We start from the raw sequence: 23,404 nt of genomic DNA on the forward strand, positions 1-23,404 counted from the left end.
TTGAAGTTGTAATCCTTAAGAACCAACTCTCTACACAATATATGAAAATTTCACCAAATAAAGTGAATTTCTAAAAAATAAACTCCTTTCAGATTCCTGGAAGACATTAAAAGGAGATGTGGGGAGTTTTATAACAGCCAAGTAAACTATAAAAACACAACAATATTATCAATAACCACCACTCAGGCCTCTGGAAACATACAGATAAGAGTCCCAGAAAGAGGAAAACAGGTGTGAGCCAGTTAAATTATTTGAAGAAATAATGTCTAAAATCCATCAAATTTGATGAAACATATTCACCTACGTATCCACAAAGCCCAACAAATTCCAAATAAGATGATCCAAAGAAATCACAAAGAGACTACATCATATGTAAATTGTTGAAAGCTACAGAGAAAAATCTTAAAAGCAATAAAAGAATTACAACTAGGTAAATGAGGTCAGTAGTTGAATTGTTATCAGGAACAGAGTAATAGAACTGTATCGAGCAAGATTTTATATTTTATTAGAATTAAATTAGTACTAATATGATGAAGTTAAATATGTACTGTAACCCACAAAGAAACCAGTAAGAAAATAAGTTTTAAATATAAAAAATGGAATTACACCTGGGTTCCAGTGGCTCACTCTTATAATCTTAGCTACCTGGGAAGCTAAGATCAGCAGGATTGCAGCTTGAGGCTAGCCCAGACAAATTGTTCACTAGACCCCCTATCTATAAAATAACCAAAGCCAAATGGACTAGAGGTGTGACTCAAGTGGAAAAGAACCTCCTTTACAAATATGAAGCCCTGAGTTCAAATCCTAGTTCAAATCCACAAAAAAAGGAATTACAATACTAGAATGAACATACATACTGCAAAATAAGGTAGTAAAAGAGAAATATAGAGACATGATATACAACGAAAATCAATAGCAAAATGATAGATGTAAAACCAGCTATATGAATAACATTAGTAGTGAATGGATTAAAAACTCCACAAAAAGAATGTGGGACTAGATTTTTTTTTTTTTAAGACCCAAATACATGCTGCCCCCAAAGTCAGACTTTAGCATGGCTCCAGTGGCTCATGCCTATAACTGTAGCTACTCAGGAAGCAGAGATCAGGAGGATTGTGGTTCTAACCCAGCCCAAGCAAATAGTTCACAAGACCCTATCTCAAAAAGAACAATCACAAAAAGGGCTGGTGGAGTAGCTCAAGGTGTATGTATACCCTGAGTTCAAGCCCTGGTACCGCAAAAAAAAAAAAAAGGAAATACACTGCATTTGTGAATGAAGATAGTACAATGAAATGTACTGTTTACCCTGTTGAATAAGGGAGCAGGGCAACAGAGAAAGAGTAAACAATAGAGGGGGTTAATCTGATTAAAGTATGATGCATACATGTGTGAAATATCAAGGAGAAGTAGCTAAAAGTAACCGTGTGGTAGGGATCTATTTAGCAAGCATGAGGCTCTGAGTCCAATGCCCAGCAACACACAATACACTCTAAAAAGATGTTTAACATCATTAGTAATTAGGTAGAGAAATCCAAGTTAAAAACAACGAAATACCATTTTATTTTTGCTACAATAAAAAATATAGTAACAAGTGCTGGCGAGAATGGAGAGAAATGGGAACTAGTGGAAACAGAAAATGATACAGGCACACTGGAAAATAATTTGGCAGTTTCCAAAAAAGTTAAAACATAAATTGAGTGAACAAGCCAGGAATCCTATTCCCCAGTATCTACCATCAAAAATGAAAACATATGTCCACAAGACAACCTATGCACATGATAAAAGCAAGAGCACACAAGGGAGCTATGAGGATAGGTAAGACACCTAAAAAATTGGCTAGCATTTTTTGCCCTCAACACAGAGAAACTAAAGCAGATACCTTAAAAGCAACTGAGGCCAACAGGAGAAGGGGACCAGGAACTAGAGAAAAGTTTAGATCAAGAAGAATTAACCTAGAAGGTAACACACATGCACAGGAAATTAATGTGAGTCAACTCCCTGTATAGCTATCCTTATCTCAACTAGCAAAAACCCTTGTTCCTTCCTATTATTGCTTATACTCTCTCTACAACAAAATTAGAAATAAGGGCAAAATAGTTTCTGCAGGGTAACGAGGGGTTGGGGGGGAGAGGAAGGGGGCGGGGTGGGTGGTAAGGTAGGTGGTGGGGGCAGGGGGGAGAAATGACCCAAGCATTGTATGAACATATGAATAAAACAAATTAAAAAAAAAAGCAATCTATGCACAAATATGTATAGCAGCATTATTTATATGAATCAAACAGTGGAAAGAATCTAAATATCCATCAACTGCTAAGTAGATAAACAAAAGGTGCTGTAACTATACAATGTAATAGTATTTGGCAATAAAAAGGAATGAAGCAGTAATATACACTACAACATAAATGAACAACAACAAAAAAGGTAGCATATTAAGTGCAAGATGCCAGTAAGAGGTGTAGTTGTGGTTCAGCTGTAGAGCACATACTCAGCAAGCACAAAGCCTTGAGTTCAATCACTAGGATGATTTCCCCAAAAAAAGGCAGATAAAAAGACAGTGGTCTTTTTATCAAATTTATTATATATATTTATCATTTATTGTCAAATGATTCCGTTCATATAAAACATTCAAACGTAGGCTACAGAGACAGAGAGTAGATTAATAAGATGAAATGGGAATAGGACTGACTACAAACGGGCAACCAGGATCTCTCTGAAGTTATGAAAATTTTTAACAAAATTCACTAAATTGTACATTTTAAATAGGTGAAATGTATGTATGTATACAATACGTACACCTTACTAAAACTTTTTTTTGAGGGGTTGGTGGAACTGAGGTTTGAACTCATAGCTTCACTTCTGCAATGCAGGCGTTCTACCACTTGAGATACATCTCCAGCACAATTTGATGTGCTTATTTTGGAGATGGGGTTATCGTGAAGTATTCACCCAGGTTGGCTTCAAACCTCGATCTTCCTGATCTCAGCCTCCCAAGTAGCTAGGATTACAGGCCTAAGCTGCCAGCGCCCAGCTAAAACTGCTTTAAAAGACCCAATTCACTGTGCCTGACAATATTTATCACATACTTTTCTCTATACTCCAATTTTCTTATGCTGTACACATCATTCCTTCCCAACCTGAACTGTCATTAGCTTAATGTCTTCAAAACATTTACTCTCCTTTCTATCCTGTTAACTGTACCTTCAGGGTGACTATTCATTATACCTTTTTGAATGGAATGCCTTCTTATTCCCCTGTCTGCTACTTCCACACCATAAAGACCTAGCTATGTTTGCTTGGAATTACAGAAGGGAAATTTCAAGACTTTTTTTTCAGGGTTGGGGGTAGGAGAAAAGGTACAAGGCAGTAGACTGAAACAATTAGGTCTTAAAAGTGCAGCCCTCATGAATGGGATTGGTGCCTCTATTTGAGGGAGAAAAAGTACAAACTGAGCAGAGCTTTCTCATTCTCTTTCAGCCATGGGGCACAGTAAGCAACAACAACAAAAACACCAGTTTGCAATCAAAAAGCCCTCACTAGAACCTGATCACGTTGTCAACCTATCATGAACTTCGAAACTCCAGAACACAGGAAATAAATTTCCACTGCTTATAAGCCAACCAATTTATGGTAGTTTGTTGTAGAAGCATGTACTAAGACAGTGTGCTTTCTGAAAATTATTACTATATATTCACCACAAAATTCTCCTGTGTAATAGTAGCCTTTAGCATTTTGTGACAAATACCGTATGTTGGTATATAGTATAACAGAAATATTTCAACATATTTTTCTATACAAATCAAAGGCATAAGGCAAGAATTTCTAGTATACACTTCAAATTTAATAAAGTCACAATTACATTTACCATATAAGTAGTTGCACATTAAAATGTTGTATGTATAAATTAATGCTACTACTTACGTTTCTGTGTCTGATACTAATGATTCATTATTGCACACATCATTGAAGGTATGAAGTTGATTCTAAGATTAGAGAAAATAAATCAGTTTTTTTCCAAAATTTTTCCTGTATATATTTGCAAGTAGCAAGAAACATAGTGAACTGATATGTAGACACATACATATATGCAGAGAGTTGATGAAATGTTAAGACAAATAATCATACTTCCCAATTAGTATGACTATTTCCTTTCTCACAATAAAATATTAAAATTCATTCCATAAGTAATACTTATGCCTTATACTAAACACACTAAAGAAAATAAGCAGAGGAGGAAAAAAATAAAACCAAAAATCTGATTTAGGCAGAGAAGTATTACGTCGTTACAGATACAAAATTTCAGGAAAAGCATCCTGGATAAAAACCATTTAAGATTTATCATCTTGTGGGCTAGAGGCATGGCTCAAGCAGTAGAGCAACTGAATGATAAGCAAAAAGCCTTGCATCCAAGTCTCAGTACCATCAAAAAAAAAAAAAAAAAAAATCTGTGGCACATAGGGCCAGAGTACCTGAAAATGTGGCTGTTCTGAATTGAGACATGCTGGGAAGCTTAACATAGAGAGAGATGTTTTAAGGCGCAGTAACAAAAATATGTGTACTTAATTTTATATTGATCATATATTAAAATAATATTTTTGAAATATTGGGTTAAATAAAATCAATACAATTTTTTTTAAAGTTTTATCTTGGAAAATGTCAAGAAGTATTTTCTACATTAGAAAGCTTAATCCCTAAGTAAAATTTGGCTACTTTAATTTTTCAATGTAACTACACTACAAAAAGAAGACAGAAAGTATAATAGAATAAAGATAATGAGGACTATAGCAAACCATGAAAAGTATATATATTCTTAAGGGTTCAGCTAGCAACTTATCTTTAGCAAGTTATTGTCATAAAAGATTTAAGATCTTGCCAGGCACTGGTGGCTCACTGTACTCCTAGCTACTTGGGAGGCAGAGATCAGGAGGATCATGTCTCTAGGCCAGCTCAGACACAAAACAAAAACAAACAAACAAAAAAAGTGAGATTCTATCTAAATAATACCCAACACAAAAAAGGGCTAGCAGAGTGGCTCAAGTGGTAAAGTGCCTGGCTAGCAAGCATGAGGCTCTGTGTTCAAATCCCAGTACCACCAAAAAAAAAAAAATCAAGATCATCTTCCATCCCCACTTCTCTTAAGAGCAGCTAAGAATATAGATTTTTTTATTTTCTCTCACTGAAAACAGTATTTAATACTGTGCAAAATAAATAACATATTGTGGTTGGTCAGATTTGACCTATGGCTCAATGACCTTTGGCTTCTGCCTGGCAAATTAACTATTTATAATCCCTCCCAATTATTTTTCTAAAAACATTGCTCTCTAAATGTTAAACACTGAATAGTTGCCAGGCATAGTGGGACATGCTTATCATCCCAGCTCCAGAAAGGTGAAATTAGGAGAATTTCAAATTCAAGGCTAGCCCTAGCTACATAGCAAAATCGCATCTCAAAATAATAGTAACAATGATAATAATTAAAGCTATAATCTGGATACATGCTGGGTATAGTGGCATCTATAATACCAACAATGGAGAGGCTGAGAAGGATTTCAAGTTTAAGGTCAGTCTGGGCAAGACCCTGTCTCAAAAATAAATAAATAAAAATGGTGGCTAGGTATGGTGGTGCATGCCAGCTCCTTGGGAGGCTAAGGCAGAAGGGCAGCTTGAGTCCCAGAAATAAAGGTCAGCTGAGCTGCACAGGGAGACCCCAGCTCAAAAAAAGAAAACAAAAGAAAAACACTCACATAAAATGGTGAAAGAGTTAAGAGTCAGAAATCAAACAGAACTAAGGTAGAAATCCTTATAATCTAAGCCTGACTTTACTCGTATTTAAAATAAGAAAGACAGAAATTATTTGTGAAGACAATACAAAGTAATCCATATGAAACACTTAGCAGAATGCCAAGCATAAAGTGCTTCATGAAGAGTGGGTGTTAATATAATAGCCTAGAAAGCAAACTAAAAAATGATCAGAAATAAAGCTTACTGTTATCTGACTCAATCCAGCCAACCTCATAGTCAAAGTAGGTGACATAAAGTACTTAAATGCAAGATCAAGACTCTCTTTATCAAAGCATAATGTTGTATCCAACGGTTCTTTCACTGTGCTCCACATTAAGTCAGCCATGTTACGAGCTGCACTTTGTCGTAACTCCTGATCAGAGAGCTTGCATAAATACCTAAATGATTCAAAAATAGAAAATGCACAAAAACTCTTAAAAGAAACACTACTAAATCTACCAACATTCCTTTGCTCCATACCTTCAGGTTTATACAGTAGTAGAACACAGCATTCTGAGACATATTCCCAATTTAAACTATGTCCTTTTAGATGTCACCTTTTAGAAAAGCTTCATATTGTCTATTATACTACCTTACTTGCCTTATCAGAGTATCTGGGGTATTCTGATACCTTCTCCAGCACCTCAAACAGTATCAGAAAATAGCAAGCACTCACAATTTTGCAAATGAATAGAGAAAAAAATTATAAAAAACTTTTGATTTTTATTCACACAAATGAAGTCTAATCAGCAAAACCTTTCCTCCACCTTCTATTCTAGAATAGAGTTCAATTCTAGTATTGCCAAAAAGAAACAAACAATAACAAAAAACCCTCAAATGTGACCTCAAGGAAACCATCCCCATCCCCATATTTAAAATAACACACACACAAATTTTAACACAACCTCCCAAACACTTAATCCACCTTTTCTCGTATTTATTCTGTGATACATAGCACTTTCTGATGGACTATTTTATACGTTTATTTTCTAAATAGACAGGGTTTAAATCAGTTTTTTTGTGTTATAGTCCCAGTTGCTACAATACAAAACTTCACTTGAGTAGGAAAACCAGTATTAATCGTTAATTCTTTTTATATACTCACATTAAAAAAAAAGGCTGAATAAATTCTAAAATGTAAACATTAAATATAAACACTTACATAAGAAATAATGTACACTCAAATGTTAACTAGAATTTTCTCTAGAGGACTACAAGGGACTTTCAATATTAACCTGTTATGAATTATTTAAATGCATTAAATAAATGATCAGAAAAAGAAATTTTATAAACTTACCTGATAACATAGGTCCTAAAAGGTATAATATGCTGCATTACAGCAGGAATATGTAGCCATATTCTAATCTATAAAGAAACATAAAAATGATGTTAATGTGCAAAAAAATACGAAGCACCTGTTTTTCACCAAACTAATTAAAAATGGAGCCTGTGAAACAGCAATATTAAATCTTTACTTTGAAGGAAGGATGTTTTTGTTTGTTTGTTTGGCTGGTTTTGGTGGTACTGGGGTTTGAAATTTGAGCCTCATGTTTGCCAGACAGCACTCTACCATTTGAGCCATTCATTCCACCAGTCCCTAAACCTTTACTTTGATGGTCTAAGGCTAACCACATTCCCCTCCCCTTGGTACTATTCATTTGTAGGTAAGAAGTTGCTGAGAGTTGTTTCAGATAATGTTCGTAAGCATTTATTGTTTCTCAGAAAAATTCATTCAGTCATTTGATGTGACCATCAAAAACCTTTTGAGTTTACCTGTTTAAAAAAAAAAAATCCAAAATTGCTTTTTTTTTTTTTTTTCAACAGGGATGGGATTGTGGTTTGAACTCAGAGCTTCATGCTTGCAAAGAAGGCACTTTACTACTTGAGTTACACCTCCAGTCTGTTTTGCTCTGTTTATTTTGGAGATAAGGTCTCATGAACTATTTGCCCAAGCTCACCTAGAACTTCAACCCTCCCAATCCCACCCTCCCAAGTAGCTGAGGTTACAGGCATGAGTCACTGGTGCCAGCAAGAAAATTAATCTAGAGCTCTCCCCAACATTACACTTAAAATTTAGCCGGGTGCTGGTGGCTGGCTCACGCCTGTAATCCTTGCTACTTGGGAGGCTAAGAATGTGAGGATTGAGGTTCAAGGTCAATCTGGAGAAATAGTTCATGAGACCCCATCTCCAAAATTACTACAGCAAAACGGATTAGAGGTGTGGCCCAAGAAGTAGAGTGCCTGCTTTGTAAGCTCGAAGTCCTATGTTCAAACCCCAGTCCCATACCACACACTCACAGAAAATTAAAGTTGAACTACAGAAGAAAACATGAAAGGTAAAATAATAAAACTTGTAGAATATAGGAAAGTAACTTCATGACCTTAGTGCAAAGAATTACCAGAAATGAGCACCTTAACTATTAAGAAAAACAATGACAGAACTATGGACGCAGCTCAGGGGTGTACTACTTGTTTGGCACACACAAAGCCCTCACCAGCAGTGCAAAAAGATAAAGCAGCCAGGAAAGATGACTCACACCTGTATCCTAGATACTTGGGAAGTGGAGAGAAATCAGATTTTGATTCAAGACCAACTTGATGAATATTTGAAACATACACTCCCCATTGCAACCAATAAAAAAAATCTAGGGAAACATAAATAGGAGGACTACGGTGCAGGCTAGTCAAAGCATAAGCACCAGACTGTATTTATAAAATACCTAAAAACAGAAAGGGCTGGGGGCATGGCTCAAGTTGCAGAGCACCTGCTCAGGAAATGCCTGGCCCCAAGTTCAAAACCCTGCTACCACCAATAAATAAAAAAATAAATAAGCAAACCAACCAACCAAAAAAAACCTTCTTGTCTAAAATGCCCAGCCACCTCTGGGCAAATTGGAAATATTACACTTAAAATATTGGAACTCAGTTTTTTCCATTACTGTCAATAGATACCAAATTAAATCTGCTTTAAAAAAAAGAAAACCAGTGACAAATTACCCAAGGTTAGTGACAAATAGTATTTATTCAAGAACAAAGAAAGTGTACCAACCCTCCTTAAACTGTTCCATGAAATAGAAAGGGAAGGAAAACTGCCAAACACATTTTATGAAGCCAGTATTACACTTATCCCAAAACCAGGCAAAGACACCTCCAAAAAGGAGAACTATAGGCCAATCTCCTTAATGAACATTGATGCAAAAATCCTCAACAAAATAATGGCAAATCGAATTCAGCAACACATCAAAAAGATTATTCACCACGACCAGGTAGGCTTCATCCCAGGGATGCAGGGGTGGTTCAACATATGAAAATCAATAAACGTAATAAACCACATTAACAGAAGCAAAGACAAAAACCACTTAATCATCTCAATAGATGCAGAAAAAGCCTTTGATAAGATCCAACATCATTTCATGATAAAAGCTCTAAGAAAACTAGGAATAGAAGGAAAGTTCCTCAACATTATAAAAGCTATATATGACAAACCTACAGCCAGCATTATACTTAACGGAGAAAAATTAAAACCGTTCCCTCTAAAATCAGGAACCAGACAAGGATGCCCACTATCTCCACTCCTATTCAACATAGTACTGGAATTCCTAGCCAGAGCAATTAGGCAAGAAGAAGGAATAAAAGGAATACAAATAGGTAAAGAAACTGTCAAAATATCCCTATTTGCAGACGACATGATCCTATACCTTAAAGACCCAAAAAACTCTACTCAGAAGCGTCTAGACATCATCAATAGCTATAGCAAGGTAGCAGGATATAAAATCAACATAGAAAAATCATTAGCATTTCTATACACTAACAATGAGCAAACGGAAAAAGAATGTATGAAAACAATTCCATTTACAATAGCCTCAAAAAAAATCAAATACCTAGGTGTAAACCTAACAAAAGATGCGAAAGACCTCTACAAGGAAAACTATACACTTCTGAAGAAAGAGATTGAGGAAGACTATAGAAAGTGGAGAGATCTCCCATGCTCATGGATTGGTAGAATCAACATAGTAAAAATGTCGATACTCCCCAAAGTAATCTACATGTTTAATGCAATTCCCATCAAAATTCCAATGACATTCATTAAAGAGATTGAAAAATCTACTGTGAAATTTATATGGAAACACAAGAGGCCACGAATAGCCAAGGCAATACTCAGTCAAAAGAACAATGCAGGAGGTATCACAATACCTGACTTCAAACTATATTACAAAGCAATAACAATAAAAACAGCATGGTACTGGCACAAAAACAGACATGAAGACCAGTGGAACAGAATAGAGGATCCAGATATGAAGCCACACAACTATGAGCAACTTATCTTTGACAAAGGAGCTAAAAATATACGATGGAGAAATAGCAGCCTCTTCAACAAAAACTGCTGGGAAAACTGGTTAGCAGTCTGCAAAAAACTGAAACTAGATCCATGTATATCACCCTATACCAAGATTAACTCAAAATGGATCAAGGATCTTAATATCAGACCCCAAACACTTAAGCTGATACAAGAAAGAGTAGGAAATACTCTGGAGTTAGTAGGTATAGGTAAGAACTTTCTCAATGAAACCCCAGCAGCACAGCAACTAAGAGATAGCATAGATAAATGGGACCTCATAAAACTAAAAAGCTTCTGTTCATCAAAAGAAATGCTCTCTAAACTGAAGAGAACACCCACAGAGTGGGAGAAAATATTTGCCAATTATACATCAGACAAAGGACTGATAACCAGAATATACAGGGAACTTAAAAAACTAAATTCTCCCAAAACTAATGAACCAATAAAGAAATGGGCATGTGAACTAAACAGAACTTTCTCAAAAGAAGAAATTCAAATGGCCAGAAAACACATGAAAAAATGTTCACCATCTCTAGCAATAAAGGAAATGCAAATTAAAACCACACTAAGATTCCACCTCACCCCTGTTAGAATAGCCATCATCAGCAACACCACCAACAACAGGTGTTGGCGAGGATGCGGGGAAAAAGGAACCCTCTTACACTGTTGGTGGGAATGTAGACTAGTACAACCACTCTGGAAAAAAATTTGGAGGCTACTTAAAAAGCTGGACATCGATCTACCATTTGATCCAGCAATACCACTCTTGGGGATATACCCAAAAGACTGTTACTCCAGAGGCACCTGCACATCCATGTTTATTGCGGCACTATTCACAATAGCCAAGTTATGGAAACAGCCAAGATGCCCCAGCACTGACGAATGGATTAAGAAAATGTGGTATCTATACACAATGGAATTTTATGCAGCCATGAAGAAGAACGAAATGTTATCATTCGCTGGTAAATGGATGGAATTGGAGAACATCATTCTGAGTGAGGTTAGCCTGGCTCAAAAGACCAAAAATCGTATGTTCTCCCTCATATGTGGACATTAGATCAAGGGCAAACACAACAAGGGGATTGGACTATGAGCACATGATAAAAGCGAGAGCACACAAGGGAGGGGTGAGGATAGGTAAGACACCTAAAAAACTAGCTAGCATTCTTTGCCCTTAATGCAGAGAAACTAAAGCAGGTACCTTAAAGCAACTGAGGCCAATAGGAGAAGGGGACCAGGAACTAGAGAAAAGGTTAGATCAAAAAGAATTAACCTAGAAGGTAACACCCACGCACAGGAAATCAATGTGAGTCAATGCCCTGTATACCTATCCTTATCTCAACCAGCAAAACCCCTTGTTCCTTCCTATTATTGCTTATACTCTCTCTACAACAAAATTAGAGATAAGGGCAAAATAGTTTCTGCTGGGTATTGAGGGGGGGAGCGGGAGGGGGTGGAGTGGGTGGTAAGGGAGGGGGTGGGGGCAGGGGGGAGAAATGAACCAAGCCTTGTATGCACATATGACTAATAAAAGAAAAATGAAAAAAAAAAAAAAAAAAAAAAAAAAAGAACAAAGAAAGTGAAAAACCACAGACTAAAACATATTAACAATACATGTATCAGACAAGACTTATAGCCAAAATATACAAGGAATTTCTGGACATCAGTAAGAAAAAAGACAAAAGCTGGGTATAGATGGCTCATTCCTTTAATCCTAGCTACTCCGAAAGCAGAGATCAGAAGGATTAGGCAGTTCAAAGCCAACCTCAGGCAAATAGTTCTTGAGATCCTATCTTGAAAATACCCAACACAAAACAGGGCTGGTGGGATGGCTCAAGTGGCAGAGCACCTGCCTAGGAAGCATGAGGCCTGGAGTTCAAACCCCAGTACCAGGAAAAAAAAAAGTTAAAAGGGCTGGAGGCCTGGCTCAAGTGGTACCACACTTGCTTAGGAAGTATAAGGCCCTAAATTCAAAGGGCCTTACTACCACAAAGAAAAAAAATTGTTAAAAGATAGTATTATATAAGTTATATTAGGGAAGATGGGAATGGTAGAGTGCCTCACAAGTGTGAAGCCCTGAGTTCAAATTCCAGTACCACAAACACACAATGATATATTAGAGAGAATTTATTTATTTTTTCTTTCTTTTATTAGAGAGAATTTAAATGAAAATAGGTGCATTTATAGGTTTTCTTTGGGGATAAACAAAGACACAAATGAATAAAAATTTAAGTGAAACATGACAAAGAAAAAGTAGCAGTATTAGAAGGAAACATGCTCTTAATATTACCTTTCTTGTAACTGAGAAGAGACTTAAAGAAACAAAACCAAAATTATATAGTATGCAACAGAGCTACCATTCAAACCCAGAAATGTTATCTATAAAATCAGCCTGTTTTTTTCATATTTTGGTTTGGTTTTTTGATAGTCTCATTATGTCACCCAGTTGGCCTGAAACTGATGATCCTCTTGCCTCAACCTCCCAACTGCTGGGATTGCTGGCATGTGCCATCCCACCCAGGTAAATCAGAATTCTTTAATATTACTTAAGATGCAAACATTACACGAACCAAATGTCATATGCTATTAATCCTACTATATCATGTCCCTTTTCTGACTTCTCATATAAGCTTTTTTCCCTTCTTAGTGCTAATGGAATTCTAGCAACTATCCTAACTACAGGTTAAAAGTCTCATCATTAGGAAAAAAATGTCCACTGTTCTACTGGAGAGTTTTCTGCATTATAGAGCTTTCTGTTCTTTCTTTGTTGCTATGACATGATAGAGTGAATTTTCCTATGATAACAATCTTAGAATTGTAAGTTCAGGTGCTAAGAGATAAAATTTGCTCCCTGATAAAGTTACCTTTCCTCAGAAACTATATACCACCTTAGAAAACAAATAGGATGATCTGATTCCCAGGAAATGATACATTCTCTCTTGAATATGTGATTTACTGTAAGAAATTGTGGGGGGAAAAAAATTATTCAATAAGGTTAGTCTTATCCAAAATGTAAGTTTGTAACTCATGAGTTGTTTACAAGGAAAAAGTTGTTCTAAACTCCAACTTTTTTTTTTTCTCTCCCCTGTTAAATGTAGGTGTTTTCATTCATGTAGGAAAGGCCATGTAAATTCAGAGATTACCAAACAGGGACTTTGGTTCTGTTGAAGATGAGACAGCATAGCTCAACTACTGTCTAATTTTCAAGAAAGAAGTGTATATAAAAATTTAAAAGGTTCACCAGGCATGGGCTGGTACATGCCTGTAATTCGAGCACTTATAAGACAAAGCAGTACAATCACCAGTTCAAGGTTATACTACATAGCAAGATCATATCTATTAAAAAAAAAAATCAAGTTCTTTACAAAGATTCCTCTATAGAGAAAGTTGCTGTGCTCTAGATGAACATCATGTATGTAGAAAATATTGAAATTTCAAAGCCATAAATTAATTACTTCTGGGCCTTTTAATAAAAATGGAGTGTTCAGCCGGGCACCAGTAGCTCACATCTATAATACTAACTACTTGGGAGGCTGAGATCAGGAGGATCGAGATTCAAGGTCAGCCTGAGCAAATAGTTCTTTAGACCCCATCTCCAAAATCACCAGAGCAAAATGAACTGGAGGCATAGAGAGCCTGCTTTGCTACCATGAAGTCCTGAGTTCTTTAGGAAAAGATGACTTTTAAAGTTAGAGAAATAAAGTTTTTAATAAGCCATGCATAATAGAATTTTATCCAAGAATTAGTAACATAAATTCTAGAAAGATAATTTAATTCAGGTTCACTAAATATTCCTTATTTTTTAAGGAATTAAAATTGTATAAATTATTTAAATTTATGTATATGTTATATATAGTAATTATATAGTCATATAATTTGCATAAATTTATAAAATTTATAAATTTTTAATTTCAAAGTTTATATATGTGTATATATATACACATATGCCTTCTCTAAAATTATCAGTATAAATTATCATACTACTTTACTTAAAGTTCAGGTTTAGCTGTGTGCTCATGCCTATAATCCTAGCTACTTTAGGCAGCTGAGATCAAGAGGCCACCCTGGGCAAATAGTTTAGGAGATCCCGTCTCAACCAATAGCTGGGTGAGGTGGTAGCACCTGTTATTCCGAACTACAAAGACGGCTGAGATTAGGAATTGTGGGGTTCCAGGTCAGCGCAGACAAAAAAAAGTTTGCGAATCCTCATCTCAACAAAAAAAAGCTGGGTGTGATGGTGCATGCCTGTCATCCAAGCTATTTCCAGAAGCACAAATAAGAGGATCGTGGTCCTGGCTACCCTAAGCAAAAAGCAAGAACTTATTCCAAATAAAACGCAGTAAAAAGGGCTAGAGATGTGGCTCAAGTAGTAGAGCACCTGCCTTCCAAGCACAAAGCCCTGAATTCAAACCTCAGTTCTTCTAAAAAAAAAAAAAGTTATTTTATTTTTTCTTCCATTGGAAGCCACAGTGAATAGAATTTCCTACTGAACAAATCAGTTAATTATAGCTAAAATGAGTAACAGCTATCAATCACTAAGCGCTTATCAAGAGCTACAATATAAACTTTAAATTTTACTTTTAAGCCTCTTCAATTCTCTAACATAGATACCATAATTCCAATTTTACAGATTCTATAAGTTCAAGCTTATAGCAACTAAAATGTAACTGTAATTCCAAGCCCTACAGTAATACCTCTGAAGGAATTTTTAAACTACAAACCACCTTGATATAAATCATTCACTTCAAACGTGTAAGGCCAGAGAGTCAATAAATTTTAGTAATACCAGTGCCCTCTCAGTTACTAAAAAAAAAAAAAAAAAAAAAAAAACACTTTGGAAAAAAATACAACAAATTACTTGATTGAATCCTTTTCATCCACTATTTTTATTTTATATAAATAAGTTACTTAAGTAATTACACAAGAATTCAGGCTTTGGTACAGTTAGTTACATTTAACTATTCCTATGTCAATTTTATTTTATTTATTTATTTTGAGACAAAGTCTTGCTACATAGCCCAGGTTGGTCTCCCAATTCTCAATCCTCCTGCATCTGCCTACCAAGTGCCTGAATTACAGACAGGACCACCATATGCCCAGCAATATACCCTTCCTTTTTTTGTGTGCTATTGGGGTTTGAACTCAGGGTCTTGCACTTGCTGGGAAGGGGCTCCACCCTCTGAGCCTAACATAAAGGATACTTCTAGATATACTGTAGAATGTAAAAGAAATCTGATGTTGTTTTCTTGTGGTACCGGGGATTGAACCCACTCTACCACTGAGCTGTATCCCCAGATCTTATATCCATGTTTTAAATGACTAGAGTACGTTATATAAGGCTGAATATGCAGGTAATAAAATTATTTTAACTTTGGTTCCATTTTTACTGTGCTTCACAGAACTGACAATACCTATATCCTAACTTATATAAAGGAGGTTGTGGCTATCATTACCTATTCACTAGGCTTGGAGGTATGGTTTCTTAAGTGGTAGAGTACTTGGCTAGCATGAATTGGCAAGGCCCTGAATTCAAAGTCCAGTACCACCAAAAAAGATTTCACTCAAATTCAAATTTTATTGTTAAAATATTTCAAAAGGTTTCTGTATTCAATTTCTTCAAAATATGATGCAGACAAAAAATGTTATCGTACATGCAAATTATTCAAAACCTTCATGTTACTGAAATTCTAGACATCACTTCCAAGATCAAGACCAATTCCAAACAATACTTACATTAGACACAACTGTAATAAACGCATGTGCTATAAGAAATGGCAAAGTTTCAGGAGATCCATATTCAAAGCAATCCTTCATGAGAGAAAGACCATTTTTCCCACAGAACAAACAGACATAACGAAGCAAATGCAATGGTACTTCTACATCCTGTGAAAATAAAGAAAATATGTCATATTAACACTTATCAGCAACAATTTATATTGTTAGCATACTAGAAAGATACTGAAGAGACATAAAAATAAACTAAAAAAGTTATAAAAACAAAAAATTTTCTGTAAACCTTAGAATGAAAAAAGACACTTACATTCATATCACAGAATGCCCCTAATATGTTACTTTCTTGAGTTGATATATCCTAATTTAAGAAAAGAGTAAATAAAATTAGATCACAACTACTGACAATCTATAAAACAATATTCTAACGACTGATTTTTAAAAAAAGAACACTAATTGCAAACACTGTGCAATTCCTTATCAACAGTGATATTTCTATGTGAAGCTAGTGAGTCAGCTCTAAGGAATATTTTAAGCAGTCTTACTTGAATGAAATCTTTCTATACTATATACTCTACATTATTTTTCCTCATTTTCTTGGTTTCTGTCTTGCATTTGTTGTGATTTTTGTTTTGCAGTTGTGTATATCAGGTAATTGCTCTACCACTAAGATACAACCCCCACCACAGTTGACTTTCTTAAGCACCTCTGCCCTAGAGCTCATGATCTTCTTGCCTTCTCCAAAGTGCTGGGATTACAGGCATTCACCACCTGATCCAGCTTATACTTCACTTTTAAATAAAAACAATTTAAGCTTTCCTTTAAAAACAAGACAGTATTAGGCTAGGTAAGATGTAGCTCAGTGGTAGAGCACTTGCCAGTCATATGCAAGGCCCTGATTTTGAGCCCTACCACCACAAAGAAATAAGTAAAACTTCCCAAAATATCAGGATAATTCTTACAAAAATATAACTTAATAAGGTATGCTAGAATTTTCTAGAAGTATACTTAAGAGTTCCACAACATGTTTTCCATATATACATTTAAACTGCCTGAAACCACACTCATACACTGTTGGTGAAAGTGTAAGTAGGTAGGTTTTTGGAAGGGACAATACACAGTATTTATTAATATTTAAAATGCACATTGCCTTTGAAACAGCAATTTATTTTCTGGGTATTTATCCTGAGGAACCACCAAAGAAGTGCTGTGAAAATTTATGTTTAATGATGCTCACCTAGTATTTATAACACCCTAACGTTAAAAACAACTGATATCCATCAAACAGGTAGCTAAATAAACAGTGGCCTAACTATCCAGTCTTATGCAGCCCTTAAAAACAAAAATACTCTAACTGGGATGTGTTGATGGTTGCACAACTCTAAAAATTCACTAAAAATAAACTGCACACTTTAAGCAAATAACTGAATACTTTAAGCTAAACAGATTACACTTTTAAAAGCTGTTTAAAAAATTATATCATAGATTTTATGATCAGGATCTGATTTTTTTTTTTGAGACAGGGTTCAATTCTCAGCACCAAGAAATTAAAAAAAAGTCCAGAATTTAAGAATTCCTATGGTATTACTAAATACAGAATCATGTACTACGTGAACTATACCGGAATAGTAAGTTTCAGAGATTTCTAGTGCTCTCAGGAAGAGAACTGTGTAAGAATTTCTAGCCATTTTGGAGTTAAAGGTCACTATATTAATAAAATTTCTGCTTAAAAAGTCAATGGTGCTCAAATTAGTAGTGATGGTTGTATAACTTTACAAGTATACTAAAAACCACAAACTTGTAAACTTCAAGGGGGTAATTTTTTTTTTTTTTTGAGAAAGGGTCTTGCTATGTAGCCCAGGTTGGTCTTGAACTTGCAATCCTATTGTTTCAGCCTCCCGAAAGCTGGAATTACAGGCATGCAATAACCCACTCAGCTTTAAAGAGGTGAATTTTTTAAAACATTTTTAATTTTTGAAAAGGGTGAAAAAAGATGGGTGTGGTGTTACATGCCTATAATCCCTGCACTCAGGAGGTGAGACAGGAGCAGAGTGAGTATGAGGACAGCCTGGGCTACACAGCAAGACCCTTATCAAAAAAAAGCAAAGAGCCAGGCACCGGTAGGTCATGTCTGTGATCCTAGCTACTCAGGAAGCAGAGATCAGGAGGATCAAGATTCACAGCCAGCCCAGGGAAATAGTTATCGAGCCATTATCTCCAAAACACCTATCACAAAAAAAGGGCTAGCAGATTGGCTCAAGTGATAGAGCATCTGCCTAGGAAGCCCATTCCTGAGTTCTGAGGAAGCTTGCCTTCTTTTGAGCTACCCAATCTTTCTTCTGATCGAGGGCTATTTTGGGAAGATTCTACCTCTTCTTTTCAACCTCTCTCGAGCTTCTTCTCATAGACATGATTCCTACAGAAGCATGAGCTTTCCATATACCTGCTTCATGGTGTCTGAGTAGCATTGTTCTTTATACTGAAAGAATCGTTTCTTACAAGAATCTTCATCATCTTCCAATGTACTTTTACAACGAACTCTTTGCTTTCAGAATCAAAAACAAGGAACTGTTTGGTACTATAAGGAATAGATAAGTCTGCATTCACAACTCCCTTCTGCCCTTTTTCCCTCCAAATTTTTTACTGTCAGTTGTAATGTGGGCATGGCCCACATTTAAATAGCAGGTGAAGGCACCAAGTTGACCATCAGTGCTTCCCAATTTTTTTTCATCTCTGGTTGGCTTCATAGATTCTGTCCATGCCAAACCTACTGAGAAGCCTGCAGGCCCACAGAAGACCAGTATAACACGCTGCAGCATAAATTTGCTAGGACAATTTTCATCCCATATGTTGACAGTTTGTGTACATGCCGTGCACAAACTCATATCCCCTTCTATATGAGCAAAAGTAATCTGACAAATGACATCTTTGCTAGTTAAATGAACTACCACCCCATATTTGGGTGTTTTTACTTATTTTTATTCTAGGTCACCAAGTACTATCAAACAGTAGTCAGTTCTGTTTTCTTCTAAATTTCTCTTGGTATCATTTAAAAGGAAGCCTTAAATTCTTGACAGCTTTAGTAAACCCCATCCTGCAGAACAGAAACCTGCTCCAATCACTAAATCTTTTAATATATTATAAACTTTTAGCAAGGCATGATGGCACACACCTATAGTTCTATCTATTCAGGAGGCTCAAGTGGTAGAACATCTGCCTAACAAGCGCAAGATCCTGAGTTCAAACCCCAATACAACCCGAAAAAAGAAATTATAGGACCTGTTCAATGACAAAGCCTTCTGAGGACATTCCTAGACAGTATACAGCTGGTGGAGTGGCTCAAGCAGTAAAGGCACTTGCCTCGCAAGCATGAGGCCCTGAGTTCAAATGCCAGTACCACCAAAACAAAACAAAAACCAATACAATATACAGTCCTGTGGTCTACTTGGAATCTATTCAAGAGAGATATACTGTTAGTTTTGACAGGATATTCTTATAATTTTCTTAAAGAGGTAAGTGACAGAGCTAACCCCCATTTATAACTTTTGAATTTATATTGCTTCATCCCATGCGCAAAACTATTTTTTTTCCTACAAATAGTTTCAGAGGTTGGTTTTTTCACATTGGGAGTTGTAAGAGAAAGAATGTTTTATTTTATTTATCTTCAGTGACTTTAGAATACACTGGAAGTACTAAAATTTTTCTTAAAAGACAAAAAAAAGCAATAAATTATTGGAATATTCCAATAAAAGAACTATTTTCTAGATTAAGAAAGCAAAGATCAGAGAAGTACAAAGGTGATTTTTTAAAAAAAAGCAGAGACTTAAAAAGAAAGCATATGGTAGATTCTCTAGTGGTCACAATTTTTCTCATCCCAGTATATACTAGAAACATAATGTCCAAGGTATAAAATGAAACTTTACCATCTAGAGATGGAGCCTATTTAACTTCCTCTTTACTTGTAGACTGCCCTTGTGAATTGCTTCAAACACCAGAATGCAGCAAAATACATTCAGTGCCATTTCAGAGGCTACACTTTAAGAAGCCTTACAGCTTTTCTACTTTTGCCTTACTTGAGCACTGCTAAAACTACCACGTAAGAAAGCCTATTATAGTAGAGAATAAGAAGCCATGGGAGAAAATACAAGAAGCTCCAGACAGCAGTCAGCCCCATATGCCAGACAAACAGGTGATTTTTCAACCCATCCAAACAACTGTCAAAATGAATGGACCAGCATGAATGAGGCCATACAAAGCTAGCAAAGGAACTTCCCAACCAGAGAAATAACAAGTAACTACAAATTAAGCCACTAATACATTAACACTTAACTGTCTCGATTCCTTCTTTTAAGAAAGAAATCTCATTATCTTAGTAAGTCTAAGGTGAGCTACTAAGTTCCTAAAAAATGCTAATAGAGGTAAGAAGCTTAACTTACAAAAAAATACTGTTATTTTAAAACCACCATTATAGTTAATTAAGCACTTTTCTGAATGGAGAATTCCAATCTGTTATCTATGTTTCTAAGAATGAATTAAAAATTTTATGTGCTTCATTTCCTCAAGTATTTTTTTTTTGTTTGGAAGAGTCACAATAAGCAGAGCATAGCTCTACCACAGCAAAATCTTTAAGACAGAAACAATTTAATTTCTATGAGTTCAATTTACAAAAATGTTAAGCAAAATTTTAACACAAATTGCTACAAAAATATTCTAAAGAAAACTGAAATAATTTTGGCAACACAAGTGACTTTCATGAATTTTTCCTTCAAAAATAACTTTCTGTATTCATTCGTAAGTGACAAAGAGACTGCTAAGCTAACTATGGCTTGCTAATACGATTAACTCACAATAGCTATTTTTACATACCTCTATAGTAGGATGAGTATTATGCTTGTAAGCAGTATATAAGGGAAACTGAATTTGAAAAATTTTTGCTACACATAGTAAGAGTTTTTCTTTCTCATCTGTACTCCATAAACTAAAGGGATCAGAACTCTTTGAAGATTCCTCCTCAGTCAGATTACAAATTCTTGTAGAGTTTGGTTTTTTTTCTATTGATTTTTGTCTTTCTGTACTTCCTTCATTACCCTCTCTATCTATATTCAGTGGTTCTTCCGCTTGATTACTCTCGTCTTGCCACGTGGAATCTATGTTAATAGTAGTACAATGTTTACAAAGCTGGTCCCGGAGCACTTGAACTTGGGCAATCACTAAGTTAATAAGTGCACACACTACTTGGTTAAAAATCTCCAAATGCTTATATTCCTTGAAGCAGCATAGACATTGCCTATAAGAGAAAATAAAATTCAATAAATAAGTGCTTCCTAGACACAACAGTTATATTTTTAAATAAGTAGTATAAAAAACAAGTAAGCAAATATTAAAATTCTTTTTTTGGTGGTTTTTGTGGGTCATTTGTTTTGTTTGCAGTGTTGGGGATTCAACCCAGGGCCTTCATCATACTAGACAAGCACTCTACCACTGAGCTATATCCTCAGCCCTAAAATATTTTTTTTTCTGAACGCCAGTTTTTATTTTCTCTCTGCTGGGGTAGCAATGTAATAATTTATAAAGAAGTATCCACCAACAAATGGAATTTAAGTTAGTAAAAGTAGTCATCATGTTAGGTTTACAGCTATCATCCTTGGTATTGAGTATGTATTTATCTCAAAACATACATACTGTTTAAGCCTAAGAATTACAGCCTATTTCTTTGGTTTTCCATTACTAAGTTCTCAACATATGGTTGTAACTTTTAGAAAACTGGTTACAACAAAATATCTTATTAGCAGAATTATCTAGCTATTTAATATAAAGGATTTTACTATCAACTAATAAAATAGCTATATTTTTAATTAATAATTTGCTTGAAACACAACCTGGAATAGGTATTCTCACCCTATTTGGCAGATCAAACATGTTCAGAAACACCAAATGCACATGGTCATGTATAAATGTCAACAAAACAGTCAGTATTAATAAATAAAACTTGTTCTCTTAGACATGTTCAGTTAATAGCTCAAAGCCAACCATACTGAATAATTAAGAGTCTGGTGAATGAAATAAATAATACACACAAAAGTACATGGTTCTAGTATTAGTATCCAATGATAGATGACAGTTAATCAATTATTATCTACTATGTGCAGCTAGTAATATTATCAAAATACACTAAATTATCTACACTGTAGTACAAATAGATAATAAATTTCCTGTATAACCATATAAAAGTAGTTTGATTTCTACAAGTGTGGCAAACTTGAAGTGTGGCCACAAATTCTTTGATAATCTTCCATTTAAAAGGTGAACCCTAATTTTCTTCCCCTTGAATGTAGCTAGGACTCACTTCAAATAAATAGAATGTGATGGAAATGACATGTGACATTTAAGACTAAGTCACAAAAGACAATGTCATCATGCTGTAACAACACTCAAGCTGCCTGCAGAGCAGTCCACAGGAGAAATAACTAAGTCTTCCCATTAACCAATAATTAACTTGACAATCACATAGCAAGCCAAATTGGATCCCCAAGTCCATGCAAAGCTTCACATCTTCACTTAACTTTATGAGAAACCCAAGCCAAAACCGACTAGCTATGCTACTCCTAAACTCCTGTCCCACTGAAACTTTGAGGATAATAAATGTTTATTGCTGTTAATATACAAATTTTGGCTGCGCATAGGGGCACACGTTTGTAACCCTAGCCCTTGGGAGACTGAGGCTGGAAGATTATAAGCTTGAGATCAACCTGGGGTAATATGGGGTGAGAACTTATCTTGAAGAGTTTTTTTTAATTAAAAAAAATAATAATTTATACAGAAAGACACATCACACCTATTGTCTCAGTAGCAAAATTAAAAGGTTTTTACTTCAAAGACCTTCTCAAGCATTACAATTCTGTAATATTGTAATTTCTACAGGAAGAAAAGTAAATACATTGCTTCTAAAGTTTTTCTGATGAGCAGCTTCTTTAATGTTTAGGGAAAATTAGCTTTAATACAAAAGGTCATAAACTTAAGCATTTTTCTGTAGAAAAATGGGAATCTTGAGTTCCCAGAATAGGATCTTGGGTTGAGACTTGGAACAGGAAAACAAAATTTACTTTAAGAATTAGCTGTTGGGGCATGAGGTGTGTCTCAAGGGGTAGAGTGCCTGCTTTGCAAGCACAAAACCTTAAGTTCAAACCCCAGACTCACCCAACCCCCCGCCAAAAAATTGGTCATTAGAACTGGACACTAGTGGCTCATGCCTGTAATCCCAGCTACTTGGGAGGCTGAGATCGGGAGGATTGCCCAGGCAAATAGTTCATGAAACTCCATCTCCAAAACAACCATAGCAAAATTTATTAGATGTGTGGCTCAAGCAGCAGAGCATGTGCTTGCAAGTGACTCAAGTGGAAGGCAGCTATGTTCACCACATACCACCAATGCAGCACCTGTGACTTATTATGTGGTGGTAAAGCATCTGCCAGGCAAGTGTGAGGCCTTGAGTTCAATTCCCAGTTCTACCAAACCAAAAAAAAAAAAAAAAAGACAGAAAAGAAAAATGGGCATTAA

At 35.5% G+C, this 23,404-nt stretch overlaps 1 protein-coding gene across 6 annotated transcripts in view; it reads right to left on the minus strand.

The window, feature by feature from the left end:
- The window catches only part of Usp34 (ubiquitin specific peptidase 34), a 194,577-nt gene that overhangs the window by 139,709 nt on the left and 31,464 nt on the right, over window positions 1-23,404 (minus strand). For 5 of the 6 annotated variants that reach the window (XM_074049804.1, XM_074049807.1, XM_074049805.1 and 2 more), the window contains exons 3-8: window positions 20,714-21,134; window positions 16,158-16,208; window positions 15,851-16,000; window positions 7,076-7,143; window positions 5,984-6,176; window positions 3,919-3,980 (exon numbers count right to left, since the gene is read on the minus strand). In XM_074049804.1, the coding sequence (XP_073905905.1) occupies window positions 3,919-3,980; window positions 5,984-6,176; window positions 7,076-7,143; window positions 15,851-16,000; window positions 16,158-16,208; window positions 20,714-21,134 (945 nt within the window). The remainder of the gene's footprint in view (window positions 1-3,918; window positions 3,981-5,983; window positions 6,177-7,075; window positions 7,144-15,850; window positions 16,001-16,157; window positions 16,209-20,713; window positions 21,135-23,404) is intronic. The other variant, XM_074049808.1, reaches the window with a different exon arrangement.

The sequence above is a fragment of the Castor canadensis genome, chromosome 12, assembly GCF_047511655.1.
Source record: "Castor canadensis chromosome 12, mCasCan1.hap1v2, whole genome shotgun sequence".
Taxonomy (NCBI): domain Eukaryota; kingdom Metazoa; phylum Chordata; class Mammalia; order Rodentia; family Castoridae; genus Castor; species Castor canadensis.